The sequence below is a fragment of the Schistocerca gregaria genome, chromosome 5, assembly GCF_023897955.1.
Source record: "Schistocerca gregaria isolate iqSchGreg1 chromosome 5, iqSchGreg1.2, whole genome shotgun sequence".
In the NCBI taxonomy this organism is placed as follows: domain Eukaryota; kingdom Metazoa; phylum Arthropoda; class Insecta; order Orthoptera; family Acrididae; genus Schistocerca; species Schistocerca gregaria.
In genome coordinates, this window is record NC_064924.1 from 121478493 (window position 1) to 121492871 (window position 14379).

The window sequence follows — 14379 nt, forward strand, 5'->3', positions numbered from 1 at the left end:
TTGGATTACTTATTGAATGCCCCTCGTGCTGTAGATCCCTCCAACAAGAAACTGTACCCAATGCGTCGAGAAATGAACAGGTCAGTTATATGTACAAGAATGGTAGTATGATATCTATAAAACTGACATTCATTGTTACTGACATCTTTCTGTTGCAGAACTTATTTTGAGCGAGAACGAATGTAGTTTCTAGAACAGAATGACATCCTCCTTGCCATCCAACAAGGATTCTGAAAACATCGATCACGTTAAACCTAACACGCGCCCTTCTTGCATGACTTTTGGAAAGCCGCGGATCAAGGCAGTCAATTGGATGCAGTGTTTATAGACCATAAACCACTTGATAAAGAACAATACCAACATTTGTTAACAAAATTACGATCACGTGGGGTATGAAACGAAATTTCTGGCTAAATTGGAGATCTGTTGGCAGGGAGGATGCAGCATCTTATGTTGGATGGAGATTCGTCGACATAAGGAGAAGTTCCTTCAGCTTTGCCCTAAGGACGTGTGTCGTTACAATATTAATACTAACGGCAGATTTTTTTCAGAGGATGCTGCTGTTATCTAAAACGAAGTATTGTCTGATAAAAAAACTAAGCAAATATCTAGTCAAATCTTGGTAAGGTATCAAAGTGGTGGAAAGACTGGCCACTTGATTTAAATGTCGAGAAATGAAAAACTTTACACTCGAAGAAACTCAAAAACGTAGTATCTGACGACTGAAACACGCTTTAAAATACCAGAGTATATCAGTTTTCAGAACTATGAAAGGAAATGAGTTGAAGGAATAGCAGGAGGAAGACTTCAGTTCATTAGTAGGATACTGGAGAAGTCAACGAAGGAGGCTGCTTAGAAGACTAACGTGCTGAGAGGAGATACTGAACGTATACTAAGAAAGGCAGGACAACTTGTGACAGTATTTTTCACCCATGGGAGAGCTTCAGGAGAATGCTGAAAGCCTGACGTAGCGTGTGCTAGAAGACAGAAGTTAACTACCTTCTGAAAAACTCCCTTCACAAAGTTTAAAGGTCCAGCTTTAAGTGAGGAATCTGCAAACACCAGCAACCCCCCCCCCCTCTCCCCCCTCCTACCTGATTCATAAAAGAATCGAATTCCCGTGGGTTGTATAAAACAAGTTAAACGACTGATTAGTTTACAAAGGAGTTTGTGCGCTAAATATTTGACATTTAGCACCTAAAAACGAACAGTTGAAGATGCAAAAAACTCTGATTATGTAGGTTTTATTACTTTCGGTTTATTGATACATAGCCAAATAAAATGTCAAAACCAATTTTGAAATTATGTTTAAAATTTGTTGGAAACCGCTAAGTGCTCTCTGTATCAAACATCGGACGACTATAGTTTTTCAGGTATTTTAGTGTTTATGACATCAAATACCCTGAACTTTATGTCGAACAGCCGTTAATTTCGCAGACAGATTCGATGGTATATGTGGACACTGTCTGCAAAATGTGTCGCACATAGAGATGACAGTAGAGACGCCATGTCTGATGCTGAAGTTTTGCTGAATGACCAGTGAAAATTCAGTACTCGTATATTTTTATTACTTTCATAATTTTGGGTTGTGGCGGTGAGGGGGGGGGGGAATATGCAAGGTGCCAAAAACAAAAAGTTTCGATAACGTTCGGAAATACGTGTAAACCTTGTTGGAATTCGCTAAGTGCTCTCAGTCTAACATTAATACTCAACTTGCGTGTTAAGCCTTTGATGTAAGATTATGGCTCCATTACGACATGATTTTAAACTCGGTGAATAATGTCGTGTGATTAGGGCCTCGCGTCAGGTAGACTGTTTGATTTGACGCCACTTCGGCGACTAGCGCGTCGATGGGGATGACATGATGATGATTAGGACAACACAACACTCAGTCCCTGAGCCAAAATGTCTCCGACCCAGCCGGGAATAGAACTTGGGCTCTAAGGATTGACATTCTGTCGCGCTGACCACTCAGCTACCGGGGGCGGACGATGAATAATTATATCACATAATTAAAATCCAATTTTTGTTGCCCCAGGAAGCCATTAAAAGCCAACCTGCAGCCGAGATCGGGCGTCCATCATAATACAAAATAAGACATGAATAATTCCCTCAGGAACCGCAAAGTCAAGGTTAGACTAGGTACAGGGCGCATAGTGGGATTTAAGCAAATACTCGGCCATGCTCCCTATGCGAATGGAATTAGAATGGACCCTAAAACATGGCGTACTACAAGTAGGAAATTTAATACGCTTCCATCCATAACACTGGTGTAGTCCTAGCTTTCCAACAAATTTCTCAAAATCTATATTTTATTACTTATTTTATTAGGCTGAGTGATTACTACATGGTCAATAGAAAGTAAGACACCAGACTCACATTCTGGGGAGCAAGATTTAAATTTCTGTTTGGTTGTCAAAATTTAGGGTTGGGCATTACTTGCCTAAACTGGTGAAGGAAAATGCTGGAATGTTTCTGCTGGATGAAAACAGCTGGTATCGTTCCTGTGCTGTGAGTGATAAATACCACCACCGCAACTGTCTTGCAGTTGGAAACGGTTACGGACGTTTCCTACAGACACTGATAGCGGTCGTGAAAGGACTCCGCGAATCCAATGATGCACGCCCGCTGAGCCACACGTTCAGTAGGGACTACTTTTCTAAAGTTTATTCTCTGTTTCTCCACTGTGTGGAACATTTAAAATGGCACTTTTCAACCTATTTTTGTTGATATCAGGTAGGATTTTCTCTATAAATCTGAATTTTTATGTTTCACATTTTTAACGCCATTATAGCCTTACATTATTGGCACATAACACATTTTTTGTTAATATTTCTTCCCTATCTCACAACTCATTGGCTACCCTCGATGTAATCGTAATGATATAATTTCAGAATTTCCATAAAGAAAGGTAGCATTCATAATAATATTAACAACATTAAAAGATTGCATACACTACTGAAATATTCGTTTTGTAAATTTAAATTTGTAGCTATTGAAATGTGCATACCGTTTAGGAATCAGAGGAGTCTTTTAAAAGTATTAATTGGATAATAATTGTCAATCGTTTGTGATACAATTACTCTTATATATTTCCTATCGAAATTAGTACTTGGAGCATGACACGTTCTCAAACTCAGTACTCAGTTATACCAAAAGTATCAATTTTAGAATTTGGCCCCCACTTGGATAAATTTCTGTGAACGTCCATGGACAATATCACTGTTTTTAATTATGCCATTTCTTTTTGTTACAACAATGATAACGAAAAAACTGACGGAGTAGTTTGTTCGCAGTGAACATCTAAAGCAAAATTAGATGTTTCATATATAGGTGATGATTTTTCATTATTTTATTAACGGCCTAAGTCAACGACAGTGCCTCGAATCCCTTCATTCTACTTTCTTAAGCGATAAACTGTGGTGCAATATTTCAATCAGTGTGGTATTTGGCTGGTGGTGATGTAAGTGTGGTCTCCCATCTAAATGTTAAGTTTTATTAACAACAATTTAGCATACCAGAGAGCATACATAAATAAACAAGATAAACATTTGCACTCCATCTTCAAACCAATTAAATTAAAGTGAAATAATAACCAAAAAAGGAAATAAATACTAGCCCCACATTAAAAAAATAATAAATGCTTCTAATAGTGCACTAAGAACATAGAATAGCACTTAACCCAAAATACGTGTATAAATACACAATGTGATCTAAAGTTTCCGGACACCTGGATGAAAATGAGTTCGTGGCGCCCTCCATCGGTAATGCTAAAATTATGTATGGTATTGGCCCACCCTTAGCTTTGATGACAGCTTCGACTCTCGCAGTCATACGTTCAATCAGGTGCTGGAAGATTTCTTGGGAAATGGCAGCCCATTCTTCACGGAGTGCTGCACTGAGGAAAGGTGTCCGTCGGCGAGATCTGGCACCAATTCGGTGTTCCAAAACATCCCAGAGGTGTTCTATAGGATTCAGCGCAGGACTCTGTGCAGGCCAGTCCATTACAGTGATAGTATTGTCGTGTAACCATTGTGCCACACGCCGTGCATTACGAACAGGTGCTCAATCGTGCTGAAAGATGCAATCGCCACCCCCCAATTGCTCTTCAACAGTGGGAAGCAAGAACGTCCTTAAGAAATCAGTGTAGGCCTTTGGGGTGATAGTGCCACACAAAACTACAAAGGGTGTAAGCCCCCTCCATGAAAAACACACCATAACACCACCGCCTCCGAATTTTACTGTTGGCACTACACACACAGCGGCAGATGACGTTCACCGGGCATTCGCCATACTCACACTCAGCTATCGGATCGCCATATTGTGGACAGTGATTTGTCGCTCCACACAACGTTTTCCCACTGCTCAATCGTCCAAGCGAGGCGTCGTTTGGTATTTACGGGCGCTGATGTGTGACTTATGAGCAGCCGCTCGACCATTAAATCCAAGTTTTCTCACCTCCTGCATAACTGTCATAGTACTTGCAGTGGACCCTGATGCAGTTTGGGTGAATTCCTGCGTCATGGTCTGGATAGATGTCTGCCTATTACACATTACGGCCCTGTCGTCGCCGGTTTCTGCCAGTCAACAGACGAGGTCGGCCAGTACGCTTTTGTGCTGTACGTGTCCCTTCACGTTTCCACTTCACTGTCACATCGGAAACAGTGGACCTCGGGATGTTTCGGAGAGTGGAAATCTCACGTACAGACGTATGACACAAGTGTCAACCAATCACGTGACCACGTTCGAAGTCCTTGAGTTCCACAGAGCGCCCCATTCTGCTCACTCACGATGTTTAATGATTACTGGGGTTACTGATATGGAGCACCTACTGTAGATGGCAGCACAATGCAGCTAATATGAAAAACGTATGTTTTTTGGGTGTCCGGATGCTTTTGATCATATAGTGTATCATTAACCGGAAATACTACTGTGGCCATGGAGACTAACCTTACAAGGAGCACAAAAATAATACTGTACAACAACGCTGGTTTAATAGAAAATGCAACGCGCAACTCGAGCCAAGACTTTAACCACTCACTTGACAGACAATACATATGAATAACACACTCTATAGTGACACAACAAGCTAACATACAATGAAGCACAAACTGGTGACTCAACTACAAGGTTTATATGTGTGACAGAATTAAGTCACACCATGACCTGACTGTGCCTTTTGATCCTGTTTCAGTTACAATACAATCAGAATGCAACCTAGTCTCGTCATACGTTTCCAATTGAAGCACCTCTATGTAAGCACAGCACCATCAATATAGGCAAAACGTACTCCCAGTGTGTTTTGACAATTAAAATCCTTGTCACACACTAATGCCAGCACACATGCAGCTGTAGACACATTCAGTGGCATAAGTCACTCTTACACCTCACTTTAGAATAGTCATAAGGGAAACTGTTTCTCATAATTCGTGCCTAGCTTCCAGCAACCACATAATCTGGATGTATGGCGGTAACACCATCTGCTCTACAAGTCAAACAATGTCTGTGTGAGAGACAGCCACACCACTTGCCGATCGTTGCTTTCCCATGGTTCAGCGCCACCTCTCCCAGTCTCTGACTCCACAGCGCTGTAGCGCTCCTCCAGGGCCCACGTCGTTTCGCTTACATAAACGAACTGCCAACTCCACTGCAGCACCCTCAGCTGAAAACTGTGGCCCACCGTTTGGCCAGCCACTCTGATAATACAGCAAACCATGGCTGACGTGCCATGCCAGGCCCAGTGTTAAACCTGGGGCTTGTCTGTCACTTACCGCAGTGGCCCCTGGTGCTGGCTCAAGTTGGCGCGGCTGCTGTTGCATCATATTACCAACTCTAACAAGGGGAGGCCACGACGTTTGGAACGCGGATTTACTGCAAACTTCGTAGTACTCCATGAGGACAACAAAATGTGTAAGCAGTAGGGCGTACTTCTCAAGCGTTACTGAGAAAATAGGAAGATAATTTCGGTCATATATATATATATATATATATATATATATATATATATACCTCTACGTGGCCAGTTTAACATGAAGCGGCTGCAGGCGAGTGGTGCCGGCACGGTAGCTCAGCGTGTTCGGCCAGAGCTTTAGCTTCCCTTTATAATAAAAAAAACTGAGCGAACGGATCATCGACAAACTGAATGGGTGTCATTGGACGTCCGCCATGAACATATTCAACGAACAAAATGTGTTTTTTTTTAATATGTTTGGCGTTCAAGTCGCTGTATCGCTGGATCGTCTTGCGTTCGTCAGTTTTCTTTCATTTTCAACACAGTCATTTTCTTTATTATTTATATTACAACTGATATAATGGGAAAGTACGTGTAATCGGATCAAATTTTAATAAATTTACAATGTTATTTGGCAGTCTACTAATTTTTACTATCACAAATAATGTAATATTCATAGCTATCGAGTAGTAAACGACCAAATGCATAAAGTCATACTGAAAATGTATGCTTATCCGTGATTTGAGAAATCCCTTATACCTGGAAGGAACACGAAACGACTTGTTACCTCCAAGTTTTGACCGGCACAGACGGCTTTCGAAAGATGTACAATTAATCGTCGCTTTCGACATTACAAGTACAAGTTGCAGGATGCCATTTTTCGTAAAAACATCGAAAACATAAAGTTAAACAGCACCAGCTCCATTGAATAAATGCTATGTTTCCGCATACGGATGGTCTTTTGGCGTTTTCTGTGGAAAAACAAACCTTGTTAACATTTTCAAAATCCTCTCTTTCAGACGATAGTTTGGAAGCAAACCATGCATAACGCAGTATTTCCTTAAAAATCGGGGCTGATAATTGGTTACGCAGTATCGAGTGTATTTTAATAGCGTCTTTAAAAAAAACATTTAGTTCTATATTGTTCGGTGAATTTGTTCAGGGGGGACGTCCGATGACACCCGTTCAGTTTGTTCGTTCATCTGTTCGCTCAGTTCTTTTATTAGAAAGGGGAACTAACGCTCTGACCGAACACGCTGAACTGCCGTGCCGTCACCACTCGGCTGCAGTCGCTTCATGGTTAAAATGGCCACGCACAGATATATATTCGACGGCCGAAATTATCTTGCGGTTTTCACAGTAACGCTTGAGAAGTACACGCTCCTGCTTACACATTTTGTTGTCCTCATGGAGTACTACGAGCGTACGACGTTTACAGTAAATCCGCGTTCCAAACGTTGTGGCCAGTTGCTATCGCCTGTCCGCACCCAACCTCCAGCCATCTACTTACACTCCACTGCTCGGTGGCTAACTCACAGGCAGTGATTCTGGGAGATAACAGTCCGATGACCCTCGATGCATGGCCCAATACCACACTCAGCATCTAGTCCTCCACTGCCCATGGGACTGTGAGCCACATTCTGGTTGTTGCATGCCTCAAAGTAGTACTGTCCACAGCCCAACCAATGTGGCATGGTGCCACAGCAAAGCTCAGCATGATGCTGCAAACGCCAATTGGGCGACACACGCAACCCCTGGTGTGATTTGAGCGACGGACGCATGCTGGAACGACAAGGTGGTTGGAAGGAGGGCGGGTCGGGAATTTCATTTCACAGCACACAACATCAGAAATGACTGGTTTACTGAATTTAGTCATGATAGAGCCTGTGTCAACGACGAATTTCGCGAAGATCGAAATCGGCTGTTGTTCCAAAAATCTCCGAGGCTGTGTGCAATACAGGACAAACAGGGAGAAACTTAACAACCCACTACAAGGAACATATGGATGCCTTTAGACTCAAAAACATAAGTACGTCCACATTTACATCACAAATCGCTCATTATAAGCACTCTCTTGGTGATATCAGGAATAAACGTTCTGTTCTACATACTGCTGACCAAGGCTTGCACATGAATCTCATCGAACAATTAGAGATTTTCAGGGCATCCTGGTACCACATTACATTTCGCTACCGCCTTTATCCCGCGTTGTGTTCAGGGTCGGCAGGGTTAAGTACGGAATTGGCGTGTCAAATTTTAGAGGGGGTGGGGGGATGCCCTTCCTGCCGCCACCCCCCCCCCTCCCCGGTAGGGAAGTAGTGTACCCCAGCTGTCTGCATCTAGTGTAAAGCGTGAAATAGTGTGAACTTGTTTCAAATGTCTGTGAGTCGTGTAACTGGGGCTCGACGTGGGGACCAGCCCGGTATTCACCTATGAGGATGTGGAAAACCGGCTGAAAACCACATCCAGGCTGCCCGGCACACCGGCCGTTGTCTTTAATCGGGCGGATTCGATCCGGGGCCGGCGCGCCTATCCGAGTCCAGGAAGCAGGGCGTTAGCACAGTACGACATATTCATCCTCCTGTGTAAATTATATTCTCTTAGTCATATAACAACTATGGCTGTCTGTAACTCATTAACTCTTCAGTTACATAGTAAATAACCAACTCGAGGTTGAACCTCTTCTGTCTGCGATTGCTTACAAATGATTTGTTTTTGGTGCGGATCTGCATTGAGCAACACACAGTTGTTACTTTCTTTTTATTTCCTATCTGAAGTTTCAGCATGATCACTGGGGTCTTTTCTTATCTTCCTACAAAACAGGAAAAATGCTTTTTACGACTTGTACATATATAAATTTGAATTTCTAAGACAGTATCTACATATCTCAGAAACAAAGTTTTGTATATATACCAGGTTACCACAGGCTGTGGAGTTCTTGGAATTTTATGTCATTTCATGCAGTTATTTTGTTTCACAGTTTGTCGTCTGCAAACATATAGAAATTAATGTGAAATTTTACGACTGGGCATGTTATGGTTATGTCTACAACTAATACTATGTGGAAGAGTGTGTGTGTGTGCGTTTGTTTGTTTGTTTTTGCAAAGGGAATTTGAGGTGTTTATGAGTTGATGTTGTCTGACAGTTCTTTGAGGGCACACAACAAAGTGCCACTGCAGAGAAATGCATCTATTATTTATTTTCTTTCGCTATATTTGGTTATTTTCTTCAGTTATTTATTTTAGCGGGGGCTGTTGCTGATCTGAGAATTTTAGAATCTCTGTTGATTTTTGTTGGGCTGTAGAATGACATCTGTTACTTCTTACCGCTCTTCTGTGTTCTGTGTATCTGGTATTAAAGTTTTTGCTTGTCTGTCTTATACAAATCGGTTTCATCTCCTGGCACGTCAGTTGGTAATGCTTGTGTTTGTTACCCTACATTTTCTCAGTGCTGACTTGTCTGCCCTGAGGTTATTCTTAGCCTTTGCTTTTTGAATATGTTACCTATTCTATGGCCTGTTTCGTTGTTATGAAAGTGTACCATTTGCTTCTTGTTATGGGTGTTTCTAGTTCATGAGTGCTTGTGTGTGTGTGTGTGTGTGTGTGTGTGTGTGTGTGTGTGTGTGTGTGTGTGTGTGTGTGTGTTTTGTTTGTGTGTCTGCTTTTGTAAGCTGGTGACAGGTTGTTTTTGTGGGGTAGGTGCCACCTTTATTTTTTTTTAGTTTTCTGATTAAATTATCTATGGTGTTTCTGTCATATCCATTGTCTATAGCTATTTGCTTGATTGTCTGGAATTAATTTTCGTTGTTGTACTCAATGGGTGGAGTTATGTTCAGTCAGTGTAGCATATACTGGAAACTGACTAGTTTGTGTGCAATCCGACAATTAGAGTATTTGTGTGTGGCTGTGTTGGTGGTGGTGACTTTCCGGAATATGTAAAATTGGTGTTGGTTATTGTCTCTGTGTACTGTGAGATCAAGGAAATTTGACATTTTGTCATTTTCTGTTTCTACGGTGAATTTTATTGTCGGGTGAACTGTGTTTATATCACTGTGGAGTTGTTGGAAGTGACTAGATGTTTCATCTAGAAAGCGAATGTCATTCACATACCGATAGCAGTACACTATCCTACACTCCTGGAAATGGAAAAAAGAACACATTGACACCGGTGTGTCAGACCCACCATACTTGCTCCGGACACTGCGAGAGGGCTGTACAAGCAATGATCACACGCACGGCACAGCGCACACACCAGGAACCGCGGGGTTGGCCGTCGAATGGCGCTAGCTGCGCAGCATTTGTGCACCGCCGCCGTCAGTTTCAGCCAGTTTGCCGTGGCATACGGAGCTCCATCGCAGTCTTTAACACTGGTAGCATGCCGCGACAGCGTGGACGTGAACCGTATGTGCAGTTGACGGACTTTGAGCGAGGGCGTATAGTGGGCATGCGGGAGGCCGGGTGGACGTACCGCCGAATTGCTCAACACGTGTGGCGTGAGGTCTCCACAGTACATCGCTAGTGGTCGGCGGAAGGTGCACGTGCCCGTCGACCTGGGACCGGACCGGAGCGACGCACGGATGCACGCCAAGACCGTAGGATCCTACGCAATGCCGTAGGGGACCGCACCGCCACTTCCCAGCAAATTAGGGACACTGTTGCTCCTGGGGTATCGGCGAGGACCATTCGCAACCGTCTCCATGAAGCTGGGCTACGGTCCCGCACACCGTTAGGCCGTCTTCCGCTCACGCCCCAACATCGTGCAGCCCGCCTCCAGTGGTGTCGCGACAGGCGTGAATGGAGGGACGAATGGAGACGTGTCGTCTTCAGCGACGAGAGTCGCTTCTGCCTTGGTGCCAATGATGGTCGTATGCGTGTTTGGCGCCGTGCAGGTGAGCGCCACAATCAGGACTGCATACAACCGAGGCACACAGGGCCAACACCCGGCATCATGGTGTGGGGAGCGATCTCCTACACTGGCCGTACACCTCTGGTGATCGTCGAGGGGACACTGAATAGTGCACGGTACATCCAAACCCTCATCGAACCCATCGTTCTACCATTCCTAGACCGGCAAGGAAACTTGCTGTTCCAACAGGACAATGCACGTCCGCATGTATCCTGTGCCACCCAACGTGCTCTAGAAGGTGTAAGTCAACTACCCTGGCCAGCAAGATCTCCGGATCTGTCCCCCATTGAGCATGTTTGGGACTGGATGAAGCGTCGTCTCACGCGGTCTGCACGTCCAGCACGAACGCTGGTCCAACTGAGGCGCCAGGTGGAAATGGCATGGCAAGCCGTTCCACAGGACTACATCCAGCATCTCTACGATCGTCTCCATGGGAGAATAGCAGCCTGGATTGCTGCGAAAGGTGGATATACATTGTACTAGTGCCGACATTGTGCATGCTCTGTTGCCTGTGTCTATGTGCCTGTGGTTCTGTCAGTGTGATCTTGTGATGTATCTGACCCCAGGAATGTGTCAATAAAGTTTCCCCTTCCTGGGGCAATGAATTCACGGTGTTCTTACTTCAATTTCCAGGAATGTATGATGCATCAGTGGCCAACGACTGGTTCACACAGACTGTAACTGTGATGTCGTCTCTCCAGCCGTCTACTCTTAAAGTTGGATCGCCGGAACTGGTAGCTTCACAAGAAATGACAACATAAGGAGGGCTGTTTGTACTGCTCTCGGGTCTCCAGCCGGGTGCAGTCGTTTTCAAACCACGATATTTCGATAGCGTTCCTTGCCGTCACCTTCAGGTGATATCTGCAGACTGAGCGTCTCCTCCCCTTTATACTCTGATCGCTCCCCACCCCTTCCCCCGCGTCATGCCGCACGCGGCGCTGCATGGAGTGGTGGTGGGGAGGCATTGGCTGCCGACTGCTGGATGTGAACTGTGGACCATTAGATCTCTTGTGGCCTTCGTCGGGAGGGGAACTCGCTTTGGGTCGGCGCTGTGCTTTTAGTTGGCTGAGTGCTCGGTCCCAGGCTTTCCTGAGGTAGAACCCAGTGTCTCTGTTGATCAGCCCATCAGCTACACGTATTTCAATCGCCTCCTTCAGAACACAGTCCCAAAAAGACGAGGCCTGTCGTAAAACTTGCGTTTTCGCGTACTCCATAGTATCTTCAGTATCCATGTAATGTTCCACAACCGCAGATTTTGTAGGCTGCTTCAGGTTCAGTGTGCCTTCTGTGTTCCTGGCATCGTTTTTCGATAGTCCACACAATTTCCCCGATGCATGCCTTACCTCATTTACACGAAAACGGTAAACACCCGGTTTTCGGAGCTCCAGGACATATTTTACTGTACCTAGCAGGGCACCCGTTTTCGGAGGTGGGCAAAAGACACATTTGATGTTACACCGAGCCAGAATTTTGCCAATTTTGTTGCATACTTTGCCGGCGTAAGGAAAGAATGCCATTGTCTTCTCGTCCTCTTCGTTCTCTCTCTGCTGGGCTTGTGCATGCTGCCTAAAAGCACGTCGAATTTGATTCTCGTTATATCCGTTCTTCTTGTAAACGTCATTAAGGTGGTTAAGTTCTCTTTGTAGGCTTTCCTCATGTGATATTGCGCGGGCCCTGTGAACCAGTGTTCGCAGCACACCCTCACGCTGTGAAGGAAAATGACAGCTGGTAGCGTGGAGATACAGATCAGTGTGGGTTTCTTTCCTGTATACACTGTGTCCCAAGGTGCCATCCGCTTTGCCCTTGACTAGGACGTCCAGAAACGGGAGCTCACCTTTCTCTTCCACCTCCATGGTAAATTTGATGTTAGGATGCAGAGAATTCAGATGTTGGAGAATCAACACATCGCACACATTAACACATCTGTGAAAACACATAGGCTTCAGTGCTGCAGTGAAAATTTCATTCTAGAAACAGTACAAACAGTTAATGCGCCGGCAAAGCCTAAGGAGAGCTACAAGTACACTACTGCCCATTAAGTACACCACGAAAATTACGAGCTACAGACCCGAAATTTAACCGAAAGAAGATGCTGTGATATGCAGATGATTAGCTTTTCAGAGCATTCACACAAGGTTGGCAGCTGGTGGCGACACCTACAACTTCCTGACATGAGGAAAGTTTCGAACCGATTTCTCATACAGAAATAGCAGTTGACCGCCGTTGCCTGGTGAAACGTTGTTGTGATGCCTCGTGTAAGGAGGAGAAATGCGTACCATCATGTTTCCGACTTTGACAAAGGTCGCATTGTAGCCTATCGCGATTGCGGTTTATGGTATCGCGACATTACTGCTCGCGTTGGTCGAGATGCAATGCCTGTTGGCAGAATATGGAATCGGTGGGTTCAGGAGGATAATACGGAACGCTGTGCTGGATACCAACGGCCTCGTATCACTAGCAGTCGAGATGACAGGCATCTTATCCGCATGGCTGTAACGGATCGGGCAGCCACGTCTCGATCCCTGAGTCAACACATGGAGACGTTTGCAAGACAACAACCATCTGCACGAACAGTTCGACAACGTGTGCAGCAGCATGAACTATCAGCTCGAAGACAACGGCTGCGGTTACCCTAGACGCTGAATCACAGACAGGAACGATGGTGTACTCGACGACGAACCTGGGTGCACGAATGGCATAACGTCATTTCTTCGGAGGACTCCAGCTTCTGTTTACAGCATCACGATGGTCGCATCCGTGTCGCATCGCGGTGATCGCACATTGGAAGCGTGTATTCGTCATCGCCATACTGGCCTATGACCCGGCGTGATGGTATGCGGTGCCATTGATTACACGTCTCGGTCACCTCTAGTTCACATTGACAGTACTTTGAACAATAGACGTTGCATATCAGATGTGTTACGACCTGTGGCTCTACCCTTCATTCGATACCGGCGAAACCCTACATTTCAGCAGGATAATGCACGACAGCATGTTGCAGGTCTTGTACGAGCCTTTCTGGATACAGAAAATGTTCGACTGCTGCTATGGACAGCACTTTCTCCAGACCTCTCACCAATGGAAAGTGTCTGGTCAATGGTGGCCGAGCAACTGGCTCATCACAATACGCCAGTCACTACTCTTGATGAACTGTGGTATCGTGTTGAAGCTGCATGGGCAGCTGTACCTGTAGTCGCCATCCAAGCTCTGGTTGACTCATTGCCCAAGCGTATCACGGCCGTTATTACGGCCAGAGGTGGTTGTTCTGGGTACTGATTTCTCAGGATCAATGCACCGAAGTTGCGTGCAAATGTAATCACATGTTAGTTGTAGTATAATATATTTGTGCAATGAATACCCCTGTATCACGTGCATTTCTTCTTGGTGTAGCAACTTTAATGGCCAGTAGTGTATTTCATTTTCTTACAGTAGTGAACGGTCGCAGTTCTCCAGACTTGCAGCCAGAAGGTTGGACATACAAACACACGGCAGAGTAGTTTGGCCCGTGCTGAGACTCACACGTAGAGCAGGGCGGGCCTCTTCTCGTCGCCCTCGGGGTCCAGATCTGGCGGCAGCAGCAGCCGCACCTGGGCGCGCAAGCCGCCCCCCAGCTCCACCCAGTCGTCCAGCCGCTGCGGCAGCAGCTTGTGGGACAGCCTCTTACGCAGCGCGCTGTTGCTGTGCTCCCGCCGCGAGATGCCTGTCTCACACACACACATAAACTAAATTACTGTATTATACGG

General features: G+C 45.1%; 1 protein-coding gene across 1 annotated transcript in view; it reads right to left on the bottom strand.

Moving 5' to 3' along the window:
* LOC126272474 (venom dipeptidyl peptidase 4-like) overlaps positions 1–14379 on the bottom strand; it is a 274930-nt gene that overhangs the window by 40683 nt on the left and 219868 nt on the right. Inside the window, exon 12 of the mRNA XM_049975353.1 lies at positions 14156–14336. Within this exon, the coding sequence (XP_049831310.1) occupies positions 14156–14336 (181 nt within the window). The remainder of the gene's footprint in view (positions 1–14155; positions 14337–14379) is intronic.